Source organism: Falco cherrug, chromosome 8 (genome assembly GCF_023634085.1).
Source record: "Falco cherrug isolate bFalChe1 chromosome 8, bFalChe1.pri, whole genome shotgun sequence".
NCBI classification, from domain to species: Eukaryota; Metazoa; Chordata; class Aves; order Falconiformes; family Falconidae; genus Falco; species Falco cherrug.
Window position 1 is genome coordinate 28,490,451 of NC_073704.1, and position 18,687 is coordinate 28,509,137.

Sequence of the window (18,687 nt, forward strand, 5' to 3'; positions counted from 1 at the left end):
TTGGCCCATGGAGGGCACCGGGGGAGCTGATCCCCCCCCCAGCAGCCCGGGAAGAAGGGAGAGGTGGGGGAAGGTGATTTTAAGATTTGGTTTTATTTATTACCCTCCAGTGATTTGATTGGTAGTAAGTTAAACTAGTTTCCCCAAGCCGAGCCTGCTTTGCCCGTGACGGTCACTGGTGAGCGACCCCCTGCCCTAATCCCGGCCCAGGAACCTTTCGCTGCATTTTCCCTCCCCGGCCCAGCTGAGGGGACAGGCAGAGCGGCTGCGGTGGCACCCGGCACCAGCCCAGGTCAAACCACCACAACAGCCCACTTCTATTTTAATTTTGTGTTATAAAAAGAAAACCTAAGGAAAAGATAACTGCCAATAAAACAGAAACACTGCAACATTTGAAATTATAATTCTGTACACACTTCTGAAAGCCTCTTTGACTTGCCTCTTTGTGCTCTGAATGGTTCTCAAGATTTAATTTAATTCCATGAAATAAATCCAAAAGAACCAAGAATAAAGAATCAACTTTCTCTTTCGTCAGAATAAAAATTGTACAGGAGGAATTCTTGAAATTTATTAATTCCATGGGCAGACATATAAGCTCCTAGGTGTTAATGAGACTTGCCAGTTTAGGCAGACTGTAGAGTGTAATGAAATGTCAAGTAAGCCAACTCTGGATTTTCACTATTACATACTCCCAACAGCAAAGTATGGTGATGCATCCTAACAATCCCTTCAAGTCCTCTGTCAGGGAACATGGAGCAAATCTTTCTTCTGGACTGGAATTATGTTACTAGCTCACATGATCAGTGTGACTTTTAGAAACTAATCTGAGGGGAAAAATATTCAAACCTTTCCTCAGTATTACCTTTTGCACATCCAAATTCTGTTTCATTTTTCCTTAATTACATACTAAACCATCCTCTGTAGCCTATGACTATTTCCATTAGAAAAATGTAGAAAAATCACCCCTGCAGAAAGCAAGCTTCTAGACCTACTGAAGCTTTAGAAGTTGGGTCAGGGTCTGCTCTGACTCAACTTCATGCCTGACCACTTAGTATAACAAGATGAGTTCAGGGTCTTCATAAATCCTCATTACATGTTAAATGCCTGCTAGGTTTGTTCTTACTCTAGTGCACAATATTAGGTGCCAGATCAGAAACTCACTAAAATGGATCCTTAGGGCATAAAGATTTGCTATGGTAAATTCTACTTTTCAAGTTTCCCTTTAAGAAGAAAAATTTACTAAAGAAAATAAAATGTCAACAGTTTACAGAATGGAAAAGGTCTGAAAAGTTAGACATGTAATAAATTAATTTGTCTTAATATAATATTTTAACAAAGCACATAGTGTTTTCAGGGAAAAGTTGTCTCTCTAATGGAAGAGGGATTTAATTTGCTTTCCCTAAATCAAACCATGCTAAAACAAAGACAGTAGCAATGCAATGGATTTTGAAACTGTAGAAGTTAACCTCCCTGTACATGCAACCCCACTGCCTGCAACACGCTCAGGAGAAAAATTAAGCAGCCCTCCTCCCCTCATCCTGCTGCACCACTACTCTCCTCATCTGCAGTCATTATGTTCCAGAAGCAAAATCTGCTTTTGCAAGACAGCATTTAACCTGGGTGTTAACGACAGAAAAATTTAAGACAAACCCAGAGACTACTTGGTCACCCTTAAAACATTCCCTTTTGTTTTCATAAAGGAAATGTTTCATTTACCACCACATACTGTTATACTACCATGACTATTGATCCTCAGAACTACAAAACGTAGCACAGTTTACAATTCACTAACAATTCACATTTTCCATGTGAAATGAAGACTTTTAAACTTCTGCATCCACACCTGAGGTGGCACCGCTACCACGCACAGTCCTACTGACAGCACCTGGCACGGCCACACATTGAACTTGCAACACAGCAAGCATCAAGTCTGCATTAAAATTTTAGGAGAAGCCTTGAGCACTTTTAGTGTATCTGCTAAGTCATCCCACAACTCCTGCTGCAGCTCCAGCCTTCTCCAGCCAAGGAGCAATTTACCACCCACCTCCCCCAGCACGAGTTCTGTTGTTCTGGCCAGCATGTGTGCATAAGACAGTTCATTTCTGTATTTCCTGAGGAAAGTATGTAGGTGATTAGCCCCATTTACCCTGGTGTGCCTGAATCAAAGCCAACCAAGGCACAGAAGCATGCAGGTCATTTTGAGTGCCCTGAGCATCCTCATAGTCTGAAAAACAATGTAGTCCTGAGGGCCTAAACTTGTATTACAGACAGTCAATGACATAACCCATTTAGATCAAAACACCCTGTAGAGTCACTCTGATCCACTCTCACCACTACAGCACTCCTCTAATCTGAAACCAAAGCTGTTTCTCCAAATGCCAAAATAAACCGAAACGAGAAAGATCTGGCACCACGCACAATTCAGACCTACCCAGATGGTGTCATCTTGTCTGTACTGTTTCCAGTTGCGGCCGGTGTCGCTGAACATCAACATATAGCTGGTTACCCAGTCAGAGCTCCCATACCTGCCCTGGGTGGCAACCGCAACAATCTCCACTCTATCTCCCAGATCAACCTGGAGCCACTGCTGCTCATTTGAGTCCAGCGGGGACCAGCCACCAGCTCCTGAAAGATTAGGTAAAGATAATTTAGGTGACAATGACAGTACAAGAAATTATACTTCAGAAAGAGCCATGATGATATTTCAGGTCATCACCGAGGAGTCTACTTCCCATACATAAAGCTGATTGTTCACATTTTTGTATTAGGAAGTATGGTACATGAGGTGTGCTTCCTTTAGGTTTTCTTAATCAACCTGAAGTTCATAAGAAATATTGAATTTCTATGAAATTTTAAAGAAATTTATTCTTTATCAGCTGGACAAATGTCAGTGAGGTTGGCACATCTTCAGTCACAAAAAAATGTCATATCTATCCCCTCCTCACATGCTTGTGCAAATCTGGGAATACTGATTTCTAATTTCTAATTGGCTTTGACATTTTCTTTTTTATTACGTTTTGAAAGACATGCAAAAATATTATCTTGGTTTGAGCTCTATTAAGTATTTGGAAGAACAGTTTAATTACAGGTTGTAAACGCACTTCAGATAATACATTGTAAAGCTAGAGACCATTTGACTGAACAACTAAAAGGACTGCCTTCACACTGGAAAGTAGTCTCTTCCTTACACAAGATGCTTGTTAAGTGAACATGTATTTTATCTTGAACAAAAGAACAAACAAGCTCTTTGTAAGGACAGATAGAAGTCGCAAGCTATCCACTTCCTTGATCCACTTCTCCATTCAGGAATAGAGACTTCAGAAGTCATAATCACAAGGAAGCTGGTAGCTTGTAACTCATCTTTACTTTTAAAGGACAAGTATATGTACGATCCCTTGAATTCTTTCGGAGTTAAGGCGATGAAACACAGAACAGCAACCACTGCTTGAGTTTCACTTCACTCACTACAGTAAATGTGAGCTTATGCTTAAAGGCAAATCCTTCCAGGCTGAAATATATTATTTTATGTCCTCTTGCTTTCTTTTATACCCTTAAATTATAGGCTGTGTTTATTTTAACTTGTTTCTACTTGCACACATTTAATCTCTGTATACATTCAGCATTCACTTTAGCCTTATAACGCAGCTATGAAGAACACGGAAGCCTGTTACTAAGTCTCCAAAGCAGCAAATTTTCATGCTGTCACTGCTTCTGCAACCCATCATCTTGTTTGCTTTACCATTATTAGTAAAGTTTACTAAAGTACTTCTGTGTGATTACAGTGAACATAATTACATCGGGAAGGAAGGGGAAATACAGAGCTGAGAGCAAAGCATTAACAATTCCTCATGTAAACCACAAGAGTAATTCCAAATTGTTTCCAAACAAAAAGCATCACTAAACTTTAGTTATAAACAGCTAGATTTACCTTAATATTTTAATCTTATTAACTGCTCTCTCTCCAAGCTGCTCCATGAAGAGTTTATTGAATTAAACTGAAGTTGAAAAATCAATAAATGTGGTTTATATCAAAGCACTCAATTTCAATAACTTAAAAAAAAAAACCAAAAACTGGAATGCATTGTCTTTTTCAACTCACAACTGAAATTCCTTTCTCTAAGAACAGGTATTAGACTTTTCATTATTTACAGTTCATTAAGACAGGACTGAGTCCTAATTCCTGAAACAGAAGTGTGTTTATTCTGTAGCTTGAAATGAGTATTGTCCCCGCTCCCCTGGATGACTCAGTTTTCATTCCTCGACGAGAACTCTCGAGGGAAAGCAAACCAACTGGAACCAAACCAACGCATACTGCTTGCTAGTGCCGTGCTTTGCTTTACCTTTTTCAATTACAACAGAAGTCTACATGTTTGTTGTGATTATTTTACCTGCTTTAATTAGAACACTCTCCCCTATAAGCATGCCATGAAAGACCTAATGAGAATATTAGGAATTTCATCACTCAATTCTTCTCCGACCACTTCATAGCTCTCTTGTAAATCCATACTTACATAAAGGTTGTATAAGACTTCCCATTAAAAATCCTAACAATGTTTCTTCTTCCCCAAGTACCATATAAAATATATTTCTGTCTGGCTTTTAAGATACAAGCTATATAACTGTATTCAAAGACAACAAGCTGCATATGCCTCCTACATGGAACTGTGACTAATGTAGATGGGAGCTAAAGGAAAACTTCCTTTGGACTGTAGTATCTATTTTCTGAAATAGACTCTGAACACAAGTTGCTGCTTTGTTTACAGTTTCATTCCAGGAACTGGCAGGACATAGAAGTTCTGGCAGGTCTGTGGCATAAAGTTGTTCCCTTCAACACTCCGAAGAGCTCATTCTGTAGGTTTTCAGTAAATATTAAAAGAAAGGTGGGCATTTTAGTCTTTCCTTTATTGCCTTTCTACAACATAAACAGCAACAAACAGATGAAGGAAAATCAGTTAAAACAAGAAATTTGTTTGATGAGTTTCCCATTTAAAAAAGGAAAAAAGAAAAAAAATCTTTGCTTTCTCTGTTCTAGTTTATACATAAAGATCTTAAGCCAAGCTTATTACCACAGGTACTTGCCAGCAGTTTGTTAAAACACCATTAACTAGCACCCACTGTATCTACTTTATGCTCTGTCCCTTCTGCTGCTAGAAGTGGCAGAAAGGTGATGAGTTTTCCACAAAAGTATTTGGCTTTACTATGCACTGCTGTTTTCCAGTTTGAGTATGACACAACAGGCTTGTATTTTTGAAGTAAGTCTAATAAACAATACATACTAAATGGAAATTTAGGAGTTCTATAGTGACCTTGAGCTCTCAAATTGCAAATTACACAGCATCTCTGAAGTGCATATCTCTTCACATGAGCACATTCGTCTGTTGGGAATGTCACTCTTTAGTTGTAAGCACTGCATGACACAGCAGTGACACCTGCTCGTAACATCACCTCTCCAGAAGCTGGTCTTGCAAGAAAGATGTTATTGGTAACAGACCATGTCTTTACAGAACAGCAGCTGCTTCATACACCTTTTCCCATGTGGGAAAAACCCACTGTATTTCCTTCTTCCAAACCTTCCACTATTACCACTTCCACAGATGGACAGTAATTCTACTGACTTGTAAGAACAGCAGTTAAAATCCCTGCAACAGAAAAGCAACATTGGCTGTGTGACTGAGGGCAGAACTAAAGCTTTTGCCATTTAGCCTCTCTCACTTTTCCTAGTAAAGCAAACACATAACTTCTGCTTAATTTATGGGTATCCCAAATTCTCAACAAATACTTCTGTGAGTGCCAGAAATCAATAGATGTTCTTTTTCCTCCATATTTGCTCTGTGGTACTGAGCAGGTGGCACAAGGGATACTGGCAGCTTCTTCCAGAGCAATCTGTGCACATTGCTTTCATGCACATCATTCCTTAGAATGTGTCAACACCCTACCCCATACTTTTCTAAGCAACAAAAAAACACATCCACAGTGTAACAACTCTTTTACAGCCATTTTCTCCTCTACCCACCAGTGGTGCTCACCCTGGGGAACAGTTGTGAGGGCAGACCCAAGACAAGGGACAAGAAGGTAGCATGTGAAGGCTTTAACAGGCAGCAAGGGCTACTGAAGAGACAATTTCCATGACATCAATTCCTTTGAACAGATAACAACCACAACCCTGACACTATTTTCCCGCAGTTGGGCACAAGGAAGTTGAAGAGGACCATACATCTTTTATTAAACAGCGTAGCATAAACATAAAACAGACAAAATGTGGCTCTGATTACACCCACACTTGTTTTTAGATAGCCTGGAAAGAACTAATGTATGAAGACACCACATTGCCACTTGCAAGAAAATAAGAGAAAGAGAGGATGCTCAATAGTCAACTCATTTGGCACTGTATAACATCATGTCTGAGGAACATACAATTTTCCCATTCTGCCCAGCAGATTCCCACTGGTATAGACAGGATTCTGTGCATCGTGCTACACCGTCATTCCCCAGTTCACAGATTTCACATTTTCTGTGGATCATTTCAAAGGAGAGGTTCAACATGGTATGGACAAAATGCCCTAGTAGAGAAACAGTACAACAGGAATCTGATATATTGCTCATATTCTCCATGGCAACAAATCATAGTGCTAGAAATATGAGGAGAACAAAGATCAGATGGTTTCTCAGTTGGAGACCCATATGACTCCGAGAAATATGATCAAATACTTTTTTTTATTATTATTATTTTCAGACCATTTGTACATTTTGCCATAGTTGTTCCAAAAAACTGCACTTAAGCCCAGTGTTATGCAGTCAGTGCTCCTTGATGTTCTACAGGGCTGCTCAGGATGCCTGTACTTATTCGTAGCTTATTAATACGAAGCAAAGGAAATGCTTGTTTCCACCCTACAGTGCCTTCCAAACAGCTCAACTGGCTTTATATTGTGCTACAAACTCTTGGACTTCCTGCAGCAACTAAGTGCTTCCCTGCTGCAAAATTTTACTTTAATGCCTAGATCAAACACTTCTTGGCCATAAACCCAATTCTTTTTGACGTTATATATGTTTTGTATTCCTCGACATAATTGCCTATAGTGAGTACTCAGGCTGAGAGTTAATAGAGAACTGAAAAAGCTTGCTTAGTTGATACAGTCACATTGTAGCAATTTTCTTATTCTTTTCCATTATTTATTTACTGTAAACAAAAAGCCGATTAATCCCTCTCATGGGTATTGTATTTCATACCTCAGAATCATATTTATCAGAACTATACTAACTGCTTTACTATTACCAGTACAGATTTATCAGCATTTTAATTGAGCACTCTAAGCAGTTCACACAAAGCTTTGCTCATGGTAAGTTCGCGTGGTTTGTTTTTTTAGTGGCACATTTCTGCTGCAGGCCTTGTTTTAAACAACAGCCTTTTAGTTATTATCTATTACTGAATCAACTTGATAAATTAGAACTTTCTATTGATGTAGCTCTGGATTGTATTTTCTAAATTCATTTTCATCTGTTGCACTCATGTTTACATTAGCAAATATATTTATCTGGCTTTCCACCTGGAGGCACTGTTACTTGAAGCACTGTCTTATCATTACAAACAAAGCTAAACCAACTCATCAAAACACTCCAACATTATTAGAAAGCCAAGGCACAGTCCTTGTCAGTGAATATTATTTCTTGTAAAGGTATCTACTGGCACTGCATTCAAGTGCCAGTCAAAACAAGTTCCTTCAACACCATCTACCACTGCTTGCTCCTCCAAGATGAAGTACCCATATGAATTCTGCTGGCACTACATCTGCACCTTTCTACAAAAGTCTGTGCAACAAAAGAATTAAGCAAAGTAGAATTTAGGTACTAGGTCTCTGTGTTGGGCTTAGTTCAACAGTTATCACAGAAACCTTCAAAACATGAAATAAAAGCTGGTGAAAAAACTTTCTAGCTCAGAGCTCAGTTTTTCTACTCTGTCTTCTTGTTCCTGTGATTTGTGCCTAAGGACAAAATGGATCTTAGCAACGCACTACTATATGTCTAAAGAACTAGAATACCTTATCCCCCAGTGCATGGGAAATCTACTTTAGCACAGCTAAATAAGACCTGTTTCATTTTCTGTCCTTAAATTGCAATCATTGTCAATTTATTTTAGATACTGTTAATATCACTTTAAAATACAATACAGCCAGAGCTTGACTTGCAATAATATTGTCTTTGAGTCTCTTCCTCTTTTCTGCATATAAAATTAGTCATTAAAGCAATTTGCAAGATCACATAAGCATGTCTATTCACCAACCCAGCTAGCAGATGGAGACAAAGGCAGGACAAACTCAAACATCATGCTCAATGTTTACAACTTTATGTTGAGCAGACACTGTATGACCTTTTATTTGCTAAGAAACTGGTTCAGGAACTTAAACATGATATAGTAACTTCTATCTAACACTTGAATGACCTAGCAAAATCTTATCATTTATGTCAGGCATCTAAGAGAGTGCCCTTTACTGTCTTTCTATAGATTTATCAGTCTTTGACGAAAACAGGCATTTCAGAGATTGTTTAAGCAGGAAAACTAATTTCTTTTTTAGTAAAATCTTTTTTCTAGTAGTATACTTTCTAGTGTTTCTTATAATGAAAGTCATATGTAATGTAATAATACAGGGCTATCCTCTTTTAAAGGTTCTTACTTGGGAATAAGATGGGAGCCAGCAACCCAAATTTACAACGCAGTGTCAAATGATGTCCTAGAAACTGCCAACTACTTAATAGTTTCACCCCATGTGTGCATTCATTATCTGGGCCTCAAACATTCTTCTCAGCAAACGTCTGCAAAATTTTTTCATTCATTTTCACTATTTCTGCAGAGTTGTGTAATCACTGAATTCCACTGGGACTTTAATATCCAGTTGTTAGTAGCTTTAAAAAACATCTACATTTTAGAATAGGGCCTCAATCCTAATGATATTCAAGCTCTAAAGATTATGGGAACTCTTCAAAAGCAAAAAGGCTATCTGAACATATTTCTACAAGAGGAGAACTTAAAATTTAATAGTTTTCTATAATAAAGGAAGGAATTGCTCCTAAATGGAGCGCTCTCAGAAGCATAAATTAACAGCTCTGTTCAACTTGGCTCTGAACGCACTGCATACAAACAGCATAAGAAGTTATTCTTTGTAAATGTGATTAAAAAGAACAGTTTAAAGCATTTCATACTGCAACCTTACCATCTCGCCTGTTGAGCTTTGCAAAGCTGGGACTGTGAGAACTGAAGAGCTCAGAGGAACTGGTAAGGGCTGTTGAAGGTAAGGGAGATACCAATGCATCATCACAATTATCTAAAAAAAAGCAAAAAAAACAGAACATACAGAGATCATCACATGAGCAACAAATACACCAATCTGTGCTATCTTGAGGTGATGTTTGTTTTTACTTAGTAGACAGAGATTGGAGGAAGAGCATACTTGTACTTGAATTCACATGTGTGCCTGGTATTGACCCTCCAGAATGACAGTCTGATGGGATGGCAACTGGATGGGAACTGTTGTTAAGACATCAAATACTTGAAAAGCTGGAAAATGTTTTCCTTTCAGCAAATGGAATTTGATGATCTATCCTCCAGTTAAAGAGGATAATGACTCCTGCAAATGCCACTGGAAGAACGTAGCAATGCCCTGGCAGACTTTAGAGAACAGCCCAGGTGGTACGTTTGGTAAAGTCTCTCCACAGAGTAGATATGTAATATAGGAGTAACAATTTCATACTTCTATAGGGAAGTGACACACAGGGATATGCCACCTGGGCTTCTGCAACATGCAAAAGCATGTCTTGTGCTTTACAAGAGTCCTATGCTGCCTTTTGATTACAAAACCTGAACACTTCCTTCATTTCTTCCCCAAGCTCACACACATATATGCAGTCAAATTACTTTTGTTCACTCAAATGAGTAGTCTGCTATGTCTTTCCCCTTTGACTTTCATATCTTCATCTGAGGACAGATGGACTAGACTAACAAGTTAAATTTTTGATCCCATAATGTTTGAGTAAGGATAGAATTAGGTAAAGTAAGTTTGCTCATTACAGTGCTGTCACATACACGCTCAAAAACATAATGCAGGGTTTCAGTAGGGCATAATAATAACAATACCACCACCACCCCCTCTCATTTTTAATGGAATCTCCCATGGAGCAAAAATGGATGCAGTTATTGGAAGAGTCCTGCAGGTTAGCAGGATCTCAGGCACACAGTATTCTCACATTCACAGAGTAAATATACAGTTTGCAAGGACGGTGGGGGGTAGGGAGGAAGTAGTTACTTCAGGGCTACAAAAGACAAGTAATAAAACAGAAAATTACTTTGTAGTGATGACAGCAAATTTAAATGTTCAAAACTGGGTGGTGCCTTTCCCATAGCAAGCCAGATTACATCAAAATATTTTTCGTCTCATTCCAAAATGACTCTCTAGAACAGCACAGATACTTCTGTAACCAAAATCCAGCTCTATGTGAAAAAAAAAAGTGTAATCAGTGTATGTCATATCAGTGCATTAATTGATGTATCTCAAAAAGCAACCTTCAGTACAAAATATTTTCCAACTCTTCAGTTACCATCAGCAAAAAGGCCTGACAAGATCTGCAAGTTAGAAAAATTAAGGACAAGTATGCTACTGATGTTTTAACCATGAGGATAAGCAGCCAACAAAGCAAGTTACCAAGGTTCTGAGCAGATTATTTATCACTTACTGCCTTTGAGTCTCAAAGAGAACTGCTGACTGCAATGCATAAGGGTCTGTGGGGCACTGTGCCACCTAGCACGGCATGAGGTCAGGCCACAATTGCTCTGTCTGGACTTTAAAAAAAAAAAATCTGTAAATTAAAACAAGGCTCTTAAATTTACTGTCACTTGTGACCTGAGCAGTGATTTAAATAAAGATCTCAAATGGTAAGTTCATCAGGGCACCAAACACAAACTTCTGCATTCTATAAAAAGCAGTGGAGGGGCTGGGAACCTCTCAAAGAGAGGCTCAAGCTCTTAGTGGCAGCTCTGCATGACTATTTAGCACCACTTAAAACCCAAAGGTGGAAATAAATGAATGCAAAGATTTCAATGTAAATAGTGTCTAGATACTGGCTGTCTTCAGTTCCTTGTGGTTGCTCCTGGACCACAAGAGAACACAGCGCACCAGTCTGTGATGCACAAGTTGTCCATGACAAGAGTCACAGTGACAATCTCTGGGTTCTCACTGTAGCCCAAGGGTAAGATTGGATACCTACGGGACACCAAGTGTCTCAGCACAGCAGCAAGTGTAACCTATTTCAGAACAATGCATGAAAGGTTTTCCCTGGAATCTCTGTAGGCTCCAGCCTGGGAAGTGACAATTAGCAATAACTACCAGATGCTTTGCCTACATTTCCACATCCTTTGCTTTTGTTCCCAGACATACTCACATAGATCTCTGCTGCTACAGCACTACGACATCATTTTCACACCAAATTCTGGGGTCCTTACTTGGTTTGCTCTACAAAAAGCCCACTTACTGCCAGGAACCCTTCCCTGAATTCATATCTAACTACAAAAGCATGTAATTATAAGGATTTAGGACTGCATTAACAATTTGAAGATAGTTCTGAGAGCACAGTCCAACTTCCAATGGATAAGAGTGTTAATGACTGATTAGAGTGCAAGCAGGAATTTCCTCCAAGTGAAGCTGGTTTTTGAATGGATATTTTTATGAGATGCAAGGTCACTCTTCTGCTTTTCCCTCAGTCAAAACTAACTTTGCAAGATTGGAGGTTGCACCTAACAGCTCTACATTCACAGACCTACAGTGCAGGACGCGGCACAGCCTTTACACGCCAAATGAAATTTCAAAGTACAGTAAAGTGCTTGGGATGTATTAGTCAACTTGTATATGCACAACAATCCAGATCATATGTAGAACAGCTGTGATGCATCCCTTGTCAGAGACACTACACACAAACTGTACAGATGTGAGATTGATATCTGTTTGTAAAATTGAACTGAAATAGGCCACAGTATTCAAAAAGGTAGGATGTGCACATACAGCGACAAACATCCCATAGGCTCTGCTTCCATGAGAAGGCAGAATTAGACAAAATAATCATAATCCCTCCCAAACCAACCAAACAAACCAAACCAACCACTCAACACACACCTCTCCAGCTTACAAAACTCTCTAAGAAAGGATATTATCATATTTCTTTTTGTGCTGGGTGCTGACCAGAAAAGAGATGAAACATTTTGCGCTTATACAATGTCAGAGAAGACCTACAGTACAAGCAAAAGCAAAACCTGTGTGTATCCTGATTCCCACTATACAATCCCAGCACACACATTTCAAAAGGTTTCACATCCCTCACTCGGTGTGACAGAAACAGACGTTTATTGCAAGTGCTCCATGTTTCTAGTTCCTGGCCCTACTCCTTTTGCTTTGGCTGTTTGCCTGTCAGAACAAGAACTTTGTTTCTTTAAGTCAACTGCATTATATGTCTATTAAGAACATTGCATTTAACAAATAAAAATTCTATACTACAGAATCACTTAAAACAACAGGACACTCACAAAGAAAAGCATTCACTAGCCAGTCATTTTCTCCTGTTTCCTTGATGACCAGATAACTAGCACAAAAAAAGTGTGTCTAATTGTATCTATAAACCACCTACTTCATGCAAATCACGTAACAATACAGATGTTGACTTGCATTTGAGAAATGGATGCTGACCTTGACTAAGCTGACTTCTGAGAAACAGGCAATTATGGATAGCATTTACAGTGTCACACATTATTTACTCGAATCAACTGGATTTTTCTTCATCTTTTATTTTTAGAAAAAATTATAAATTAACAAAAAAGAAATGAGAAACTCACTATTATGAAATCATTTGGTTTATTGGTTTTGATTCTTTTCTTGTAGCTTTAATTGCCCTCCAAGTAAAAACGGAAATTTTCTCTCCCCCTTTCCCTGTGTATTTTAATTTTCTCCAAGACATTTTATTTAAAAACACAAATATAATTGTTCATGCAAAAACATCTAAGTGAGATTTATACACTAGAACTATTGGGTTCCTTCAAAACATGCCAGATACCAGCTTTAGCTAATAGTTAAAAAAAAAAAAGGGAACTTCACAAAAGGCCTTTCGCCCATGTATTTAATTAAGCTCTGTATTTTGTGAAGACCTTCAGTGCCTGTGACAAGTACGAAAAAAATAACTGAGAAAAACGTATCCAAGTCCTAGAGAGACGGGATTCCAAATTCTTCTGAAGCATGGAAGGCTTCTGAAACACAGCTAAAATATTGCCAAAATTGAGTTTGCATCGAACTTAAGAGATTCAGCCCAACTTTCCTAATTCTTCTAATACATGTTTTACATCAGTGTTGTTAGGCATCGCATGATCCAGTTTATAGCTTTCTTCAAGCTTGAGGCAACATTCAGTGGCAGCAACCAACATAAATTTAGATTTCCGATTAGTGGAATTCGAAGGTATTTAGAAAACCACAAACCCCCAAAACCCATTGTGATCACACTAGTGTTTCTTTCACCCTGTCCTTTGAAGAGGATCAGTCCCTGGAACACAGGCATGGTCCTTATCAGCCATGACTGAGATGCGTTAATAAACCTGTCCTGCTGCTATTTCCCTTCTCTAGTGGAAGGATCAGTGGGACAAAACACATTGATTTCCACTTCTGAAGGCCATCCATAAAGGTCACTAATGTTTTCTTAATGAAAGCTTTGAAAAGAGGATGCAATGAATGAAAAATCACCAATCCTTGAGCTCCACAGATCTCCCATATATCAGATTTGAACTGTTTTTAGTAGCACTGTACCCTCACAGAGAAAAATGTACAGAAAATATTTGACTGTGAAGCTCGCTCACCTCTATGTGGTGGTATATTGTTAGTTAAGATCACTGATCAGTATGATAAGTAGTATCATACTTAACACTAATGATCTCATATCACTGTATGTGGACAGTATTTGACAGGCCCCAGTAAGACTGTGGTCTATGCTGCAGCTACTCTATTAGCAACCATAAGCATCGTAAAATAGTTATAAATACCAGAAGACTGCAGCACCCAGATTAGGATCATGGAACTAGTATCGCTCAACAATGCAACTGAAGGAAGGTTAGGGAACAGTTCTTAGCACACAAACTATTAACAGAGCAAAAATAACCTCCTCTTTGCAAAATATACACATTGGAAAAGGTAAAAAAGAAGAGAAAATTATAACCCAGAAACTGGTATACGTTGGTCTCATAACAGAGTCCAAAAGATGAATTCAAAACAGGATAAGTGACATGCCTCCTGCATCATCCCACAGTAATAAAAGGCTTTTTAAGGGAAGATAACTGCCTCCTGCTCTTCAAGTACACAGGGCCTGGTACAATAGCAAAGAGCTCCCAGATCAGACCTTGCTCACAGGTCTCTGCTGAACGAGATACAAGTTGTACAACAAGGGCAGGAGGGCTTGCGAGCAGCTGTGCAGACCCCTGCCTGAACCACATCCCCGAGCTTCAGAGGTAGTTTAACAAAGGGCTTCACAGAATTACACAGACCCTTTGGCCACAGCTTGCTATTTAAGTGTAGATATATCTATTTTATAGTAAACATGAAGGAAATTTCAGGGTAAATTAGGGGCCTTGTAGCTTGCTGTTGGAGGCCTCACTTGGAACTTAAAGGTATTTTATTTAAATGGGACTTTTGTTGCCAAGACATAATTTTATTCATTATTAAAATACCAGCCGAGTTACAGATGGTGCTGAAGTTAAATTGTGTGCATCATTTTGATTGCAATTGTAAATTGTCTTCGTACAGGGATTTGAAGTTGAGAAGATTCACTGGTATTTATAGGCTAGATAAAAGTCCTCTTCGCATTATCCACTTAATGGCGTACTTTGTTTTAAAGACGTAAACCATGCATTTTGTACCATGCCTCTAACAGTGCTCAGGAGTGACAACTGATGCCTTCCACTTCATCTGTTTTTCCCCTGCCTTCTGTAGCTACAATTCTCCTTTGCAAAGAGGAAAAAAAAATATTTAGACTTACTGTGGAAATTAACCTTCCACCTTTAAAGTTCAATAAGATGCTTGCGTATGGGAGAAGGAGGAGCTTCTGCGAGGGGAAAAAAACCCCAACACCCTCTCCACATCCCCCCCCCCCCCCCCAAAACAACCAACCAACCAACCAACCACAAGAAATGTAGTAATGCAGAGTATGGCTACAGATTTGGAAGAGATAGAGAATATGTCCATATCAAGAGTTTCTACACACAGCATCTCACCGGGACTACCACGCACTACTAGGTTCCACTACCACGAATATCTTAGTAAGTGATTCTTAGAAAGATGAACCATTTATCTGTAAAAATACATGCTTTTTTCTTTTTTTTTTCCCTCCTTTTTTTCTTCTTCTTTTTCCTAGAGACTAGCTACATCACATGCACAGCTGTGAACTCCATCTGTCAGCTGAAAGGCATGGAGGCATGGCATATTTTTCAAGATATAAGACGCTAGAGAAAGTACTTAACCGCACAAGGTTCCTTTTTCTTTCCTTGGTATACTGCAAATAAACATCAATAGTTAAGCTAACCATGAACTCTTCTTAAATGACTGTAAACTACGTAAGTGTTCTTTCTTATGTCTGTAAACCTTGACATAAAAGTATTACTCAATCAGTGTATTTATAGAGCTTCCTTTTATGATACAGTCTGCACATGTAACCTTGTCTCACAAAAAGTGGTCAAGTCTGATTCTGAGTAACACAAGGGGCTCTCAGGAAACTCCAATTCAATAGTGGGTCCTTTTTTTTTTCCTGAAACAAGCATGTCTGCCATTAGCTCCTATTCACAATAATGCAGTAGCAGTCAAATTTGAGGAACAGAGTGATCACGTGACGCCTGGGCTCATGAAGCCATAACATGAATTTCAAATACTGCAGCTCCAGTAAACTAATATACACAAGCAATACTTGTTTCAAGAGCATCAAAGAATATCAGACAAAGCCAATTACCAACAAAAATTAGGTAAAGAAAAATGGTCTTATGCTTAAGGAATGAATGTTCCCAGATTCTGGCTTTGTCATAGTCCATGCCATTTAGGCGAGTCATAACGTTTGCATCTAGAAAGTGAAGGTATCCATCACTATATCTTATAATATACATTTTTCTTTAAATCACAGGTGATTTTTTTGGTGGTGGGTTGTTGGTGGTTTTTTTTTTTTGTTACAAGAATGCGCTGGTGCCAATGAACAGCAAATCTGTCACAGAAATCCACTGAATAAGAGGATAGCCTGAGATTTCAATAATTACTGAAAACATTGTTATTTCCATATAGAAAAGAAGACCACATCAAAAGGATGTGGTGACTCAGCTTGTCAACATTTATATTCCAATGAACAAACCTGTGAAAGCGTACCATTGTCCAAAGCTGTGATTTACTCTCAGCAGGTGTAACAGCAGTTCTCAAGTGTTCTTAGAACTTTCTACTCAGAATATAAAGCTTCTTGTAAATATCTGCCCTTTTCTTCCACATTTGTGAGATCCTGTTAATTTGAGAGTGCTCTGATCTTTGGCCTGAGATCAGAAAGCTACAAAGCTGACCCAGGGGATGGAAAGCTTTTATATCTGAAGTTTGCCTTTTTGACATTAACACTCTTTAGTGGACAGACAGCATAAATCCCTTCAATACATGGTAAGGCAATATATCCAGAGATTGCCTTTCTGTACAGGAAAACACAGGCAAGTGATTTTGTCAGCACAGGGCAGTTTTTTCTATGTTATGAAAAATACAATCCAAGAACACAGAGGTCCTTCAAAATGGCCACACAGTATCACAAGCATCCTTTTTATCCTGGCCTATACAAGGCTCCTTACTTGTGCATTTCAAACAAAGCAGTTGTTATAGTTCAAAGATGAAGGCCACCTTTTAAAGTCTCAGAGGTTTTAGCAGCACTCACAAAACCAAACTTGATGCCCTTCAAAAGCTTCAGACCTGCAGCAAGCATGCTCTGTTCACTAGAGGTCATCACTGAAGGAGTTTGGGACTCCATCAATTAAACTGTGGATTACAAAAAACAGAACAGCATTTACCTTAAAATATTATAATATGTACAACACTGAATTTGCAGGACAAAAAATTGTTAATGTATCTGCACCCATCAGCAAGGCTGCAAGACTCACTGTTAGAAGAAAAATACAAGAATAATCAGAGGCAGCCGGACCAAGTTCAGTACAGGCATTCACAAACATAAAATTAAAATGCAGAGGGGATGAGGCAGATTTTCTCCTGATGTTACTCAGTGTTAAGATTGTTCAGGAATTCATCAGTGAAACAATTTTTCCAAGTTGTCTAAATATGATATTTTAAATAGGAATGCAAATACTTGTTTCAATGAGAATAATGTTTATTAAAAAAAAAAAAACAACAACAAACAAACCCAACAAAAAATAAACAACAAAAAACCCCCACCAGGACAGAAATAAAGAAAAACTTTCTGAACAACAGCAGCATCAAATAGGTTACCATGCTGACTGGAACATGAAAACCAATTTGGGAAACGGGAGCGCTTCATTTGCGGGGGTAGGGAGAATGGACCATCTCAGGTAACTAACACCACTGGGGAAAAAGAAATCCGTTTTCCAGTCCAATGTGAAATAGAATAGCTTCAGCAATCTAAGTAAAGCCATGCCACTTTCTACCACCTAATATTCAGCCCAATGAGACAGAAGTATAGTTCTGATTACTTCTCCAAACTAGGTCTTTCCTACAGATAGACATCTGTGATATTCCTCACACCTTGAGTGACCTTAAAATTCACCACGCTCGCAGCAGCAGTGCTGCAAACTTCAGTGGAGCATCCCAACACCAGCTGCTTACCAACATCTCTCCTGTGACCACAGACACAAAATCAGACCCTTTAGTAAAGAATCCTATTACCTTACTCTGCCTCTGCAGAGGTGCACAGTGTTAGTAGGAGTACCTTAGAGAATAAAAACAAGAATCCAGTTCCCATGGTGGGTTTCCTTTTGAGGATTCAGCACTTGACCCTGATCCCCATGAGTTCAGGGATGAATGTAAGAAGGGAAGTTAAGGGAAAATTAGCCCTTCATAAGTTGTCATCTCCTTCTGCTTCCCCAGCACAGTACTACAGTTCATATACTCTCAGTTTCTTTGCAGTGCTACAGTTTCATCCGTCCTTTGAGCAAGACCCTTTAGTATCTGCATGTGTGATGTCCCATTCCCATTCTCTCTCTTTTTGATCCAACCACCGCTTCAGAAGGACAATGAAGTTGGGCAATCTCCGTTATGTGGGAAACTTGATCAGACCTTGGCATCCTCATGCTCAAACACAATTTTTTGGCTCTGGTTTTCCTACAGGCCTCTCCAGAGAAGGGCTCATTTATACAGGCAGTATTGCAAAGACTTTCAGATGGTGCCATACCTTTGTCTGGTAAGGTTGTTTTGTGCACATCTAAATTCACAGCTGCTAACTCTAAGCAAACAACAGAAGCAGCTAGAAAGGCGTGGAATGCTGATGAATTTCAGAGGCATACCCAGGTAACAATGCACAGCAATTTAAAAGCCATCAATAACCACGAGGTTGTCCTTTGAATTTTCAGATCAATCATGGTCAAGTGAATTCAATTTCTATTTTTCCTTTGAATCTTTGTGAACTCATGGATAAAAC

At 38.9% G+C, this 18,687-nt stretch overlaps 1 protein-coding gene across 2 annotated transcripts in view; it reads right to left on the minus strand.

The window, feature by feature from the left end:
• Positions 1–18,687, minus strand: part of CNTNAP5 (contactin associated protein family member 5) — a 296,748-nt gene that overhangs the window by 214,163 nt on the left and 63,898 nt on the right. For both annotated transcript variants that reach the window (XR_003559721.2, XM_027804376.2), the window contains exons 2-3: positions 9,207–9,317; positions 2,432–2,625 (exon numbers count right to left, since the gene is read on the minus strand). Coding sequence is in view for 1 of the 2 variants with exons in the window: in XM_027804376.2 (XP_027660177.1) it covers positions 2,432–2,625; positions 9,207–9,317 (305 nt within the window). In the remaining variant the exon portion in view is untranslated. The remainder of the gene's footprint in view (positions 1–2,431; positions 2,626–9,206; positions 9,318–18,687) is intronic.